The 14465-nt window shown below is 35.2% G+C and overlaps 2 protein-coding genes across 4 annotated transcripts in view; one reads left to right on the plus strand and one right to left on the minus strand.

Annotated features, from left to right (window-relative positions):
- The window catches only part of RASA2 (RAS p21 protein activator 2), a 423219-nt gene that overhangs the window by 113823 nt on the left and 294931 nt on the right, over positions 1 to 14465 (plus strand). The gene's annotated exons all lie outside the window — the stretch shown is intronic.
- DNER (delta/notch like EGF repeat containing) overlaps positions 1 to 14465 on the minus strand; it is a 113921-nt gene that overhangs the window by 45700 nt on the left and 53756 nt on the right. For all 3 annotated transcript variants that reach the window (XM_071812504.1, XM_065845098.2, XM_065845097.2), the window contains exon 5: positions 4849 to 4994. In XM_071812504.1, coding sequence (XP_071668605.1) covers positions 4849 to 4994 — 146 coding nt within the window. The remainder of the gene's footprint in view (positions 1 to 4848; positions 4995 to 14465) is intronic.

The raw sequence follows: 14465 nt of genomic DNA on the forward strand, positions 1-14465 counted from the left end.
CTACGTCTATCTGATGCTAAGGACATCCCTAAGCAAGAGAGTCAGGAAGTATAACATCGCTTCAAAGTTAATTCTGTCAGAACAGAGAGGTCCCATGTGCGTTAGGTAGGCTCAGGTTCATAGTTGGTTTATGCCAGATCTGCGAGTAAGATGCAAAGTGCGTCACTACCTGAGCCATTCATCAGAGAGGAAGGGAATGTCTGTACTGTTCACATAAACACAAACAGCATGGCTCTGCCTGCATTAAAATCTAATTCCGAAGTAATGGAAGCTGATTATTATAACGTAAGTATTAATACATTGAAGCAATGCAACAATTAGTCATTGCCTGAACAATATTAAGAAAAGCTCAGATAATATTGATATATCTCTAAGGGTATGATATGGGGATTAATTTGCCATAAAGTGTAGTTAACAGAATGGGGTTTGAAAGCAGAAAAACTATATAACACTTCAAACTGAATTGTCTAATGACAGATAGCAGTTCTGAGATACAGACAAGCTATTCTGCAGAGAAGATTAGGTGTCATCATTTTTATTAGGCATGTCATCTTCACTTTTCCCAAAGGACACTATTAATTTTTTTCCTGAATAGATGACATGTACTAGTACATTTGAGGAAAACTAAGTCAAGAAGAAACTACACACTGCCATAATGCTAGTATTAAAGTCACTACCTACGAATTCAGAAACAACCTGCTATCAATAGACAGTTCATCTATATATTTTTAATTGATTGTGGGAGTGCAAATCTATCATATATCAATTTGGACAGCAATAAAATAAAAGCTTTGAAAAAATGCTATTACCTACTCTAATTGTCTGTAAGCATATTATAAATATAGTTGGAACATAGTACTTTTTTCCCTATTTTAAGTAAGCAGAGCAATAACATATTGACCAGATTCTAAATTGCAGACTAGAGAGGCCATAAAAGCTCCTTTTTTTTTTTTTAACTATAGCACAGAAGCTGTTCAGATGACCAGAACAAAATTAATGTCTGCTCTTTCTCTTGCTGAGAGTTTCAGTATTTATTACAATTCATGGTAAGTTGCTGTAATATTTGAGCAAAACATTGCTGTATAATAATTACATGTTTTGTATTTAGGATTATGTTTTACTTAGAAAACTAAGTACATATGCAGGACAACACACCTTTAAGTATACATGAGGCTTCTTTCTCATTAGCCTTTCTACAAATAAAATCAAGTGGAGCTACCACAAAGCTTCTAGCCCATATAGAAGACAAGGAAACCATTGTCATGCAGTTCAATATGTTATTTCTCAGTGCAGGTAGAGACTGGTTATTTTTATGTAAAACTCAAGGGTTCTAACTTTAGTAATAAAATTTCATATTTACACAGTCAGCTCTTCCGTATTTTACACAGGGGAGGTGAAGTTACAGAACAGAACAATATGTGAAAGAAATCATTTTATGCTCATATGTAAGCAAAATTGTGGATCTCAAATCCAATGGATGGCCAAAGTTCACTGCAAAATCCTACACAGAATCAGAAATTCACAGCAAACAAATCTCTCTCTTTGGGTTAATAACAAGATTTTTCTCTTCCATTCACAGCTAACTGGTTTGAGGACAACTTATTCTGGTCTAAAGCTGAATATATAAATGTGAAAGTGGTGTTTATATTGTGATTACACCTAGACAAGTATTATCCTTCTGACACATTCTGGCTTCCATTGTGGAGGAATGGCAAGTACGGCAGCAAAGTAGTTCATACAAAGTTCATCACTTTGACTCAGCATCACCTCACTTCACTTAATTGTTCAAAGCAGTGAATCTGTTCCTTTCAAAAGCAACAGTAATTGAAAATGAAACTCTGTCATGAAAAGCTCTCCATTTCATATCCACACTCTATACAAAGCATCTAGCTGAGTAGAAGCTAAGTAATGTACCAGTAAGGAAGGAGTAAAAACTGGCCAAGACTTCCAGGTTAGACCAGAATTTATTTGTTTATATCTTTATGTACTTCAAAGATAACAGTGCACTACTGCACTTGTATCACTGCGGACTGTTAATTACATTTCACTTTCCCATTAAGCAGAGGTCTTACTACATTCTTTTACATTAAACTAGATTTGGAATAAAAATATGAAGTACATAAAAACACATTGACAATTATTAATCTTCTTGGCACTGGAAGTAATGACTACAGACAGCAGAGCTCTTCACATAAAAGGCCTAATACCATGGGTAAGCTTTCTTCTAAGAAGTTGCTTTGCATCCTGCAAGACTAAATTGTGCAAACCAGAATGAATTATAGATAAAAACAAACAGCAAATCACAAAGGGCATGTTGTAAACCTAAAGAAATTAAAATTTCAGTTCTGTAAAAAAATGCAGAAGACACATTCTGTGGGAAACTGACAAAACAGTTGGTACATGTCAAGCATGTAATTTTGGCAGTCATTTCCTCCATCATTAGGGAAATAACAAAGACATTTTTGGGCGTATCTCACCTGAGATGAGTTAAACAATGGTAAAACCAGCCTGCTTAATTAAATATGCACCTTCTATTTTCACCTATATTGCTTATGTTGGGACCAAATCAGATTCCTGGCTGAAGTTCTATTATGCAAATAGTAGGCTAAAGTTTAAAGAAAACTGACGGATTTTAGAAAACGTTGTGGATGGACAGACAACATGACATATTTATTTTCCCTGGATTAGGAAGCTGGACAAAAATTATATACATTTGGAAACACTGTACCTGAGGTGTTAATGAGTTACCCCAGCCCAGCAGGCTACCTGGCATAGTTTTGATGGCACTCAAGAGGATCACTGAGGGACATTTCTCATTTGTTCAAGTTCAAGAAAATTCAGGAACAGTTTGTGACAGTGAAAATTAAAGCATTTACATTTCTGAAGTTAAGATTTTATTTGAAGATAAGAGAGATTAACTATCCTGCTAAACCTAGTTCTGTGACTACCGTGAATTGATAGACAACTGTTCCAAAATAGAATTCATTGTGATTTCTGTGTCCCACAGCTTCAGCCACAGGGGTGCTGGTCAACTACAGCCTAATGCATGTTGCATCAAAAACACGACCTGACTAATTTTTCCTCTTACAACTCTTAGGTTCAAAGAACAAATAGGTGGCAAAATATAATTTTTTCTATTCATTTTCCAGGAAAAGCAACACACCACACGTGTGTGAGGGGGGCATCATTTATCACTAACAGTTCTAGTTTTAACACCTGAAACTTCCGTTGTCAAGATTACAGGTGGGGATGAAGCCAATTTTTCTTTCTTTTCAAAGAGTATTTCATTTTACTTGCCATGTCTCAAAGATCTATGAAACATGGATAATTACTAAAGGCATTTTCCTTAACATAAAAAAGCATTAATGTTTCTGCATAAAGTAATTTATTTTTATTTTGTGACATATGACATGCAATTAGAAAAAGAAATTAGAGTCAAAAATGGACAGCGGGAAAAATTAGAAAATAAGACTATTTATCAAAGGTTTTAACTCTCAACTTGAGAAAAAAATGGAAAAAGAAGATATTTTGACATGCTGTTATATATAGTAGATTATTTACATACATCAAATTCAATATGCTGAACTTATAAAATAAAATTGTTAAATATAGGAAGGCTGAAAACTAAACTGGACTACGAAATAGGACACTATATCTGAATGAATAATTTATTTGGATACCAACCAGCCATTATGGTAGAGTAACACTTCTAAACACATCTTGCGATAATTGTGTTCACCATTACCTCAAGCATTTTAAAATTTCATTTTTGAGAAATAGATGCCTAATTCTCCCAGATGCTAGCACTGCCAAGCATCTATAGATTACTGTAGCAATTTGGTTATTGTAGTTACAATTCAAAACATCATTTTTCTATCAAACATGCTTATTGAGAATTTAAATCGGAAAATGATACCAGATGAACTAACAGTGAATTCCCTAAATATGCCACATTTTCTGTGCTCACAGCAGGCTCACAGCTGTTAATATTTACTCAACAGTTACTATTGCTTTTATCTCCCAAATGAATATTAATTAAACCAAAGATTAACTGTGCAGATTTGTGCTGTAAATGACTTTTAATCCATGAAATAAAATCAACAGGTATAGATAGTAACAGAGAATACAGGATCTCATTCACAGAAGGCCAGTCTGATTTTGTGAAAGCCATATACAGACTGCAAATTTAACACATTTGGTTCTTATTTTCTCATGTTAATAAATCACACAAAAAATTCACAGTGGCCAGTGGAATTGCTGTCACGGTTATAATTTCTCAGCGTAGTATTCTGTAAAGGAGAAAGCCATCCAGGAAAACTTTCAAACGTTACCAAATTACTCCACTCTGTTTCTTCTCATAATTACACCCAGACAATTCCATTGCACTGATCAGTGATCTCTAAGCAAGCAATTTTTGAGATGTGGAGAAATAAGTATTAGATTAAATCAGACCTAAAACAAAACGGTTGAAGACTTCACAGACTGGAACACACTGGTCTGGAGACTGGGGTCCCAAATGCCCAGCCCGTGCTCAGCTCACAAATAAATATTCTTGTATAGTGACAGTAAGATGCAATAAGCATTAACTTATGCCTAATTGGAATAATTGTTTTTATTGCCAGGGCAGGGTATAAATCTTTGCATCTCATATCAGTCATTTTCTTACTTTCAAGTGCTTGATTTTTAGGAATAGCAAATAAGTACATTGTTATAATTTAGTAACATCTGTGATATTTTGCAGCCTAATACACAGCAATGAGGTATGCACACACCAAGTACGATTTACCCTGCATTTATATTTTCATGGAATTTCCACACTACAGGAAGGTCTTGATAAATTCACCTTACCTCATCTGCTTTGGTGATACATTTTCCTTTCCCCGAACACTGGAAGTTATCTGAATGGCTTCCCACAGGCATGCAGGTACTGACTTTCACTATCACAGTCAAACGCAGAGCCACAATGCATTTAGTAACTGAATCATTCAAAAAACCTTAAAAAAAAAACCAAAAAAGTATTCTTACTATATGATAAAATAAGCTAATACATATTAATGCTCTACTCCTAGACAAATAAATAAAACTGAATTGAAAGGAACTGTCAACTTAGAACACCATTGCTCATTTTTCATACACATCTATCTAAATTTAATGCATTTAAATACAAATCAGAATATAGTTTGGAAACAAACACTCATTATACTGATTAACAAAGGGATGGCGGGCTGGTGAAAAACATCTACCTCCAGAGCTTTAATCTGCTATCATTTTTTAAGTCTCTAATAATCAAATGCTTTTGCCTGCTATCATTTTGATATATTAAAAACATATTTCCTTAAGTTTTTTTAATGACAAGGAATATTAAAAACATATTCAGTGGAGAAAAATGTTTAATTTCTAAAGTTACTCCAGATTCTAAACTGCATTATACTGGTAACAGATGGACAGTCCCTTTGCTGCATTTGTAATGAAGTTTGCAAGAACAGAAACACACAGCTTGACAGCATTTCTTTGTATATTTGCAATACAAGTATTATTGAATGTATGATCTGATCACTGTAGAACAGGCGTGTCAAACTCATTTTCACCAGCGGCCACACCAGCCTCGCAGTTGCCTTCAAAGGGCTGAAAGTCATTTTAGAATTCTACAAATGTAACTTGTCTTACTGAGGTGGCCCCTGCTCTAGAAGGTGATATACTAAGTATAGACAAACAAAACATGAAAATGGGAACAACTGACAAGATGAAAATTCATTAATCTCTGGCTAGCACCTTTATTTGTATGGAATTAAATAGTTGGTTGGAAGCTGTTAAAGCACACTGGAGCATAATATCCCTATCACACGTGTTTTTAACAGATATACGTGGGAAACAAAATAACAGACAGCAGGAAAGATAAAATGAGGCACACACACAGCCCATGACATACACAAACAAGCTGGAGTTCACGTCGAACTACCTATAGCATGCTCCTATACTTCACTTGTGCTCAAACCGCATTGTTCCACCATAGTGATTAGACTCCTGGGTTACAGCCCTTTTGTGTGTGGCATCAGTTGGCTGTTTTGTTCTGGGAGCTCGTGGGAGAATAAATGCACAGTAATATAAAAAGCATGGCTTTAGTATAATATATATATTGTATGCAGATTATATGCATTTTTAAAAAAAAAAAAAAAAAGATACTTCCACAAATTGTCAAACTTAAATTTGATTTCACTATCCTTAATATAGGTAAACTCCTGAGTGTCTATGACTCTTTGTAATATCAGTATGGAGAACTACATAAGGAGAACCACTGCAGGATTATACTTTTCTTTTGAAGTTGATAGAGAATTTAAGTAAGTTTTTAAATCTAAATGTCTCTAATTTTAAAGAGAGAGACTATAAATGGATGCAGGAAGTATACGACATATAATGTTTTTTCTAATACCCTAGAATCCATTTACAGCCTGCCCCTCAAAGGAACTTCAAAGATGCAGTCTAGCTTCTTGTGTCATAGACTGGAGCTAGCACAATATTTAGTCAAGCAGAAAGAAGTAGTACAAGCTAATGTTTGTAGTGAACAGTAACAAACCAAAGTTTCATGAAACACTCTGAACTTCAAGTGAATTCTCTTTCCAGAACAGCTGCTAAATATTACTTACATTCTGCATATGGAAGTTTCAAGCACAACTAATTCTACAAACTCCATAGAAAATCATATGGAGGACTTCCATTCTTGTTCTTAATTTTTAAGTTTCACTTTTTAAAATGCAGGATCTTTTGAAGAATTAGTTGTTTATGCTAGAAACAAGGATCCCTAAACCATACCTTCAAAGCAGGAAAATCTCATATCCAACACAGATGCCATTGGCTGGAGTATAGCCTCTACAAGTCAGCTAAATATTCTAAAAGATCAGATTAAAAAAAAATGTATTGGGTATAGTTCCAAATGTCTAATGGTCTGTTTTGGCTAGCAAAGATTACTGTAATCTGCTGACCTCTTCAAAGTAAGCCAATTTATTCTGGCCATGATACACACATTTTTACCCATCTGTTCAAAGATGCAGCCAGAATTATTTCCTTTAACAATTGCATGCAATTGTCACTGGTAGTCATGCAATTATATGTGAACGCTTGGAAGAATGTGGTATTTAGAAAATGTCTTTGGGTTCACATTTGCTTGTCTGAAACAGATTGTTACATATTCTTCAGGACAGTTCCCTAAAGGAATATTAAATCAACCTTCTTTGTACTTTCAATCTTGTTACTATTTTGGTATCAAAAGCCCTTAGGCAAACCACTGAAAAAAATCATTATTCTCACTGGAATGTCACATATTTTACTGTAATTTCTAATTATCTCATCTAATTTCCAAAAACCAGAAAAATAAAACATGGCTATTTATTTTCATTCTACAGAAGTTGCATACAACTTTCTGATATCTCTAGGTTTTAAGGCTAGAAAAAATTGTCCAAATATCTAAATATAACACTCTGCTTAACTTGGGTCATAGCACTTCAGTTAATTCCTTCTCCAATTCCCATAACAGCAACAGAACTAGAGTGAGTTTTAAGTTCTATTTTTAACTTCTAGGTAGGAGAATAATTTCAGAAACATGTTTATCCCCTTTGTCTAAGGTCTGGAGAAAAACATTACAGCTCTTTATATAAAATGGTAATTTTGTTCAGTTTAACCTTGTTGGTTTTGTAAAGCTAGTTGAAACATAATTATATCAGAGCATTTTAAGTTGAAGAATTCAGGGTTAAGCTGTTTACAGTAATATTACAAAAACAATTTTAAATTCTAATAAATCATAATACGATGTGAGTAGTCATTTATAGATTGCAGAGAGTGCATTTTCAAGTTTGTGCGCACATGTTTGGTAGTCTGAGTAGTGCCTGCATGATTTCATTGGCAGTACATGTGGTAAACATACTACAGCTCATTCCACCCTGGTAGCTTCACCTACTTAAGCCTAGGAGCACAAAGTACATATCCTCCTGTTTCTCTTGTATCAAGAAAGTTAAGGACAAAAAATAAGGAATAAAGTCAAAATAAGAGATGATTGATGTCATCACTGTGTCAAGGTCTTCATGGCATTCAGATTACCACTACTCAAACATCAGTAGATTGCAGATTTTCTAGACTGCATAAGCTGATTTGCTTCCTTCACAAGCCTCACTTCTGAACAGCACCTTCCTTCTCCACACAGCAGACTGAGGTCAGCAAGCTGGTCCATAGTGGACTGCCAAAATAAAGAAGACTGAAGCTAAGATGTCACAAAGTCAGAACTTTATCCTATTGTATATTATGCTAATGGAAGGCATAAGACTGAACTACAAATTGTAACAAACCCTTGGTACACACACGATGCTATTACACACACAAACACAACTGGCTCAAAGGTATTTCTCTGTATTCCACACAGTGAATATATGTATTCCAATATAAATTCACCTATGGTTGAAACAACATATTATCATTTTACAACAGAAATACAGTAATAGTTCCCTTCAGTAAAGTTCCAGCTCACAAAAGTAGAGGTCTTTGAGTCCACCTAAAGGTTTCGTGGATGAAAATGACTGCCCAAGGGGGCTGGGCACTCACAATGAAGCATCAGTCTACAAGTTTTCAACTTCTTTTTAGCCTGTTTTCCCAAGGAAATGAGACAGCAGTGAGATGTCTATCAGTTTCCATCTGTTCTCTTTTACTCTCTCAACACCTTCCCACACCAAAAGCTTTTGGGGTCAGTAGCCAGCTTCAACATTTTGCAAAGCAATGGAGTTCTCAAAGACTATAATTGCCTATAGCTTCCCTGCACAGTGTATAGCCCTGGTACTAGGGGCATTGATAAGTCAAAATGGATAGGAAAACAAAAACGGGGGGCAGAATAAGGTGATGTCATTTCTCCATGCCATTCCTGGTGTACAGTACAATCAGTTATTCATTATTTGGAAAATGGGAAACTGGAATATATACAGATGGAAGAAAACGAGATAGCATCAGTCCTTCAGGAGCAAAGCAGTGGTATTGGGTGTGCCTGAACCACATTTTCAGTTCATGTCATGTAGTAACATAATGAAAACCTGATTTCAGTTTCCAGAAACAATACAGCTGCTATCAGAGCATATTGAACCACAGTTTATAATTTTCTGTTTGACCTCATCTCTCATATCACAGGATAAAATGTTATCTAGCAAGCTAAACAGGAGTGCTCGGTATGTTCAACCTTTTCTCTTTTTTGTGGCCATTGAACTTTGTAGACATAATAATTTAAAGAAAGGAAGCTAGTGGGAAAAGAGAAAGAAAAAAACCAAAACACAACATTTTTATTACAGTACTCACCCGAAGGACAAAGGGAGACTTGAATTCTAGTCCTTTCTCCTAAAATTGTTTATGTCTGAATTTTATCCAAAGATTATTTCATGTCGATAACACTCACACTGCCCACGTATCATATGGTACAGTTAACACTGAAGACTGTGAAGACCACCACAGGGGCTTATACTAATCACCACCATGCCTAAGTGCATTTTTGATCTAAGCATAAAGTAGTAAATTCAGTTTGCCTATACAAACCAATTTACCTTTCTTATGGCACTGTTTGTCACAATTTCAAATAGTCATCATTCATCTAGCAAATCTAAGAGAACTCAATCCTTCCACTCATTCATGGAAGTTGCATTCCACTCATTTTAGAGAGCCAAAAAATGAAGCAGCATTACAAGATGTTGTGATGATGCACTTGTTAAAATTCACCTTTACATGTTGAAATAGTAGAGGCGTGCTTTTGTTTTACAAATAGACAATTCCCTTTTCCTTGACCCTAATGGTCAGCATCATTAGGGTCTATCAATGCCCTCAGGGCCCTGCTGACACCAATATTGTTCTACAGAATTTGAAAAAATGGGTCAGGAATCCTTTCCTAGTTTGCCTTAGGATGATTATCAGACATAAGTAGAAAACAAGAAGTGAGAAACACACCATCAGTACCACACGATACTTGTACAGAACATTTGAGATTATTCTCTGATGATACTGCTAGGCAACATAGCATCTGGGGATACAAAAATACAGCTGCAATAACAAAACTGCTATTTTGCCCACAAATAGCACTATTTATAAGTGGTACAACTCCCAAATTCTATATAGGTCAGCATGCTTACTGTGCTTTGTAACAGAAGCCTTGGTCAGATAGTGCTTTTCAATGTATAGATTTCACTGAGAATCAGTTCAAAAACTTTCAAATACTCGATTTTTCAAAAACTCACATGAAACAGAAACATAAAAAAAATGTTTGTTGGTGGAGATAAGTGACTTTAAAGCTTCTCATTGCATTTTTTCTTCTTCAAATTGATATTACAGTCACATTCAGTTTAAAAATAGATATGCTTTCTTCCTTCACCACCAACACTGAAAACTTGTTCTGGTCTCTGAAAGCCAAACATAAAACTTTCTTCTCAGACATAATCACCATTACATGATAAAGGTAAATGTGCTGCTGGTCAAGTTTTAGTCTCAGTAACATTTCTGCAATGCTATCAAAGGCAGATTGACTGTGACAGGGTTACACAGATATAACAGAGAGCAAAATTTGGGTGTCAGAAAATTATTGCTGAAACTTTGGAAAGAACTAACACACAGCTTGGCTTTCAAGCTGGAGTTCAATTTTGCAGGACTGACAGTGAAAATATATTTGTGAACAGAGCAAACCAGTTGGTTTGCTTCACTTAGCATACAAAAATCCCCAAACACATGTTCCATTACATTTCCTCTATAACAAATGGCAATTTCTGAATTTCACTGTTACTAAACACTTACCCAACTTAATAGCTTGACTGGACCAAAACCCGTTAACAGCAAGGGTGTCAAACTCATTTTCACCAGGGGCCACAACAGCCTCATGGTTGCCTGCAAAGGGCCGAATGTAATTTTAGGACTGTATAAATGTAACTATTCCTGTATTTATACAGTCCTAAAATTACATTCGGCCTTTCGCAGGCAACCGCAAGGCTGATGTGGCACTGGTGAAAATCAGTTTGACACCCCTGCATTAAAGGATTATGACATAGTCAGCTAGCAGAAGCACACCTACACTTAGGAAACCACTTGCATACAGCTTTTTAAGGAGATGTGACATTAGCTTAGAGTGTGACCTTCTGTCATGGCTTCAAGGACTCTGCTTACTGTCCAAAATAATGGCAAAAGTCCAGTGAAGGATGACAAGACTAATCTAATAGATTTCCTGGATTGCAATTTCCTTGCTTTATGCTTATTTATCAGCATGTCCACAACGCTGCAAAGCTGGCAGCGAACTATTTTGGGCACAAACACAGACCACCAGAACCTCTGATATCACACTTCACAAAAGCAGTTAAGTGCGGTGGAATACAAATTACATAGCTGAGACTGCGATAAGGGGAGCTGTGGTAGATCGGATGGCAAGGTCAGCTAGGATTTGTCTATAGTGACTGGTTCAACTTAAAAGACTTATGAGTGGCTACCCTATTTCTAAATGCACTGAGCAGTATGTGACACTACTAGCTGAAGATCTCAAAGCATTCTACAAGTGTTATTAAAATGTGCCTCACATTTTACTTTAAATTATGCATTAAACTTCCTTATTTTACAGATCAGGTTAAGCAGTTTGTCCAAAATCTCACCATGCAAACAACCATGTGATCAACTGAATGCAAATATCTTGACTGTGAAATGGACACAAAAATAATATTTGAAGATAAATATTAAAAATAAATCAACAAAATATATTTCACCAAGCATTATAAATTTGAGTAGATGAATCTCCAAAGATAGATTAGAAAAATAATTTCCTACTGTTACTCGCTAGAAGTAGCAGTGGATAAAAATTTTTTGATAATTTACTGATTAAAGCCAACTCTAAAGAGTGAAAATTATTTACATGCTAGCTTAAAATATAATATATTAAAAAGTAAATAGTCTAATGTTTATATTTACTTATATACGAGACAAGGCACCTATAACAATCATGAAAGGCAGACTAGGAGATTGGTTTCTGTTATATTTATAAAAATACTTTTTCTTATATAGACTAACAGTATTCACCAGAATGGTTTGGATTTCATCTGAATGCTTGACTTTTTTGCCTTATAAGGTCATATTTTAAAAAACTCATTGAAATTAACACTTCACTGAACTCTTCACACTGTTCACACTTGTGCTGCTGCTATTGTTTATCAAAAGGCCATTTTCTGCAAGGTTAGCTTTTATACCCAGAACCCCAGGGAAATGTTCACAGCTGAGTACTAGACTCAATACTGCCTACAGTAGGGTCTTTCCAGGCAAATTGCATGCAGGAAAATGAAAACCCCATTAACTGGAGCAGTTGTCACCAAATTCCCCCAGCAGCAAGGCTGACTGAAGAGTGGAATGTCACACACACACGTTACTGCACGTCAGCAGAGCAGCAGGACTGCGTGAACACTCCAACTGCGGCACACGTGAGGCAATGTGATGCGATTTAGTTTAGACCCCAGTAGAGGAGGGTTAAGTCAAATGCCTGCCCATATGCCAAGGGTTAGGAGCTCACACAGATGCTCAGCTGACACATGGTAACTTGTTAAAGCCAGAGTAATGAGTAACCTGTTTACGTGGCTTTCCGTTAATTCAATTCACACATCTATTATTAAATAATGTAATTGTATTTCATTTTTGCTTAAGTAAAACCAATTTCAACATGCATCAAACTGGTTTCTTTCCATGGAGATATGTGTATGCTTTAAATATAAGCAAAAACAAAAAACACACCATCCAAAAGACAGTTACAACTTGCCTCCTAATCTGAAGCTCTATAGCTTCAGATAAAAAAAGAGCTACATTATTGCTTTTATATATAAAACCATCTATTTTAATTTACTGTACCTTAGAATAAGTTTGTAATGTATATCAAGAAATATAGGGAAAGTTGTATATAAGAAAAACTTTATTAATCTGATCTTACTGAAAACTAAACTCTTGAAAACTAAGTGAGGTGTGTCAGATTCACAGACCATTTCCATACATCTGGATCAAATGTGAGGTAAAGATTTTGTCATTTTTATATAGTACTTAGTTGAATTACAGATTTGAGTTCAGATAAAATTCAGCATTTTTCACATCAAGTGACTGAGTTCCTTTCTAAGTTTCACACCCAAGACTTACACTTCATCGGACAAGAACTGATGATAGAAAGTAGAATACTTCCATGCAACTGAGAAGAAAATTCAGAGACTACTCTGTTTTCTCTTTCTTACAATAAATGTTGACAGGTCGCAAACACATTTTAACTAACAAATTCATGTTTCAATTTCCTTATTCCTTTAGTATTTCACCCTTTTTCTGTTCAAGTGTTCTAATATAAGGAAATTATTTTAGGAAAAGCTATAAATAAATTAAGGCCACATAAAATAATTTACTCCAGAAAACAGTTATCTCATTACTTGATCATACCGTAGTATGGAGTTGCAACACCTCAGGACTAAAAGATATGCAAGTGAATGCTTCAGATTCATTTTCTATCAAAAGCACTACAGGTAATCCATCCATTTGCTAAAATAAATAGGATTTATAAAAATTCAAATGCGCTATATCTGCACTCATCCTTACTAAGCACTCAGATGCTCCTATTCACTGCATTATTGGAGTCTCCCTGTTGCTCCATGCATGCACATTTGATTCTTGTTCTTTACATAAATCAAATTACACTACAACAACTGGAAAATTCTACAGAGAATTTCAGTATCAGGGAATTAAGAAGACCAAAGAAAGTATCAAAAAACAGATGCAAGTAAAATAAGAGGCTGCAGAAAACTTCTACTACATGAAATAAGCAAGACCAGTACTACAATTTTTATGATCTAAACCTTGGTTTATATTCAAAGAAAATATATATTTTCACTCAATGTCACCTAACACACAATAAACAATACTAAGTAAAAATCCCAGTGACAGAAGGAGAGCTACAGAGAGACAAGTAGGACAGGACAAACTATGAAAGAGTAAGACAGCATTTGTTTGAGTTACCTAAATAGTCTATGCTGTGTGGCATGTACAGTCAAGTGGAGCCTTCACAGAGCAGCTTAGGCCTTCTATAAGAGAGCTTATAGACCAAGCTATGCCTTACTTTCAGGAGTGCACAAAAGTTACAAATTATCCTTTCTTCAGCAAGTTTTTACTTACTTTTATGGTGTGTTAACTACCACAAGGCAAATGCAAAACAATTACTCCTGAGGAAGACACATGAGGAGAGTTTTAACTCTGATAAATTAAATGCAAAACTAGATTAAAAGGAGAAAACAAAAGCTAAAACTAGTATCTTGGAAGTAAATAATACAGAAAATATAGGTAACTGGAAAATTATTTGAAGAAAATACATATCAGTAAAAGAATGCTGACAATAATTAAACGATTATGCTAACAACCTTCAAGCAATATCTCTGCTAAGTGACAGGACAGAACAGGGTAGT

Source organism: Patagioenas fasciata, chromosome 9 (assembly GCF_037038585.1).
Source record: "Patagioenas fasciata isolate bPatFas1 chromosome 9, bPatFas1.hap1, whole genome shotgun sequence".
NCBI classification, from domain to species: Eukaryota; Metazoa; Chordata; class Aves; order Columbiformes; family Columbidae; genus Patagioenas; species Patagioenas fasciata.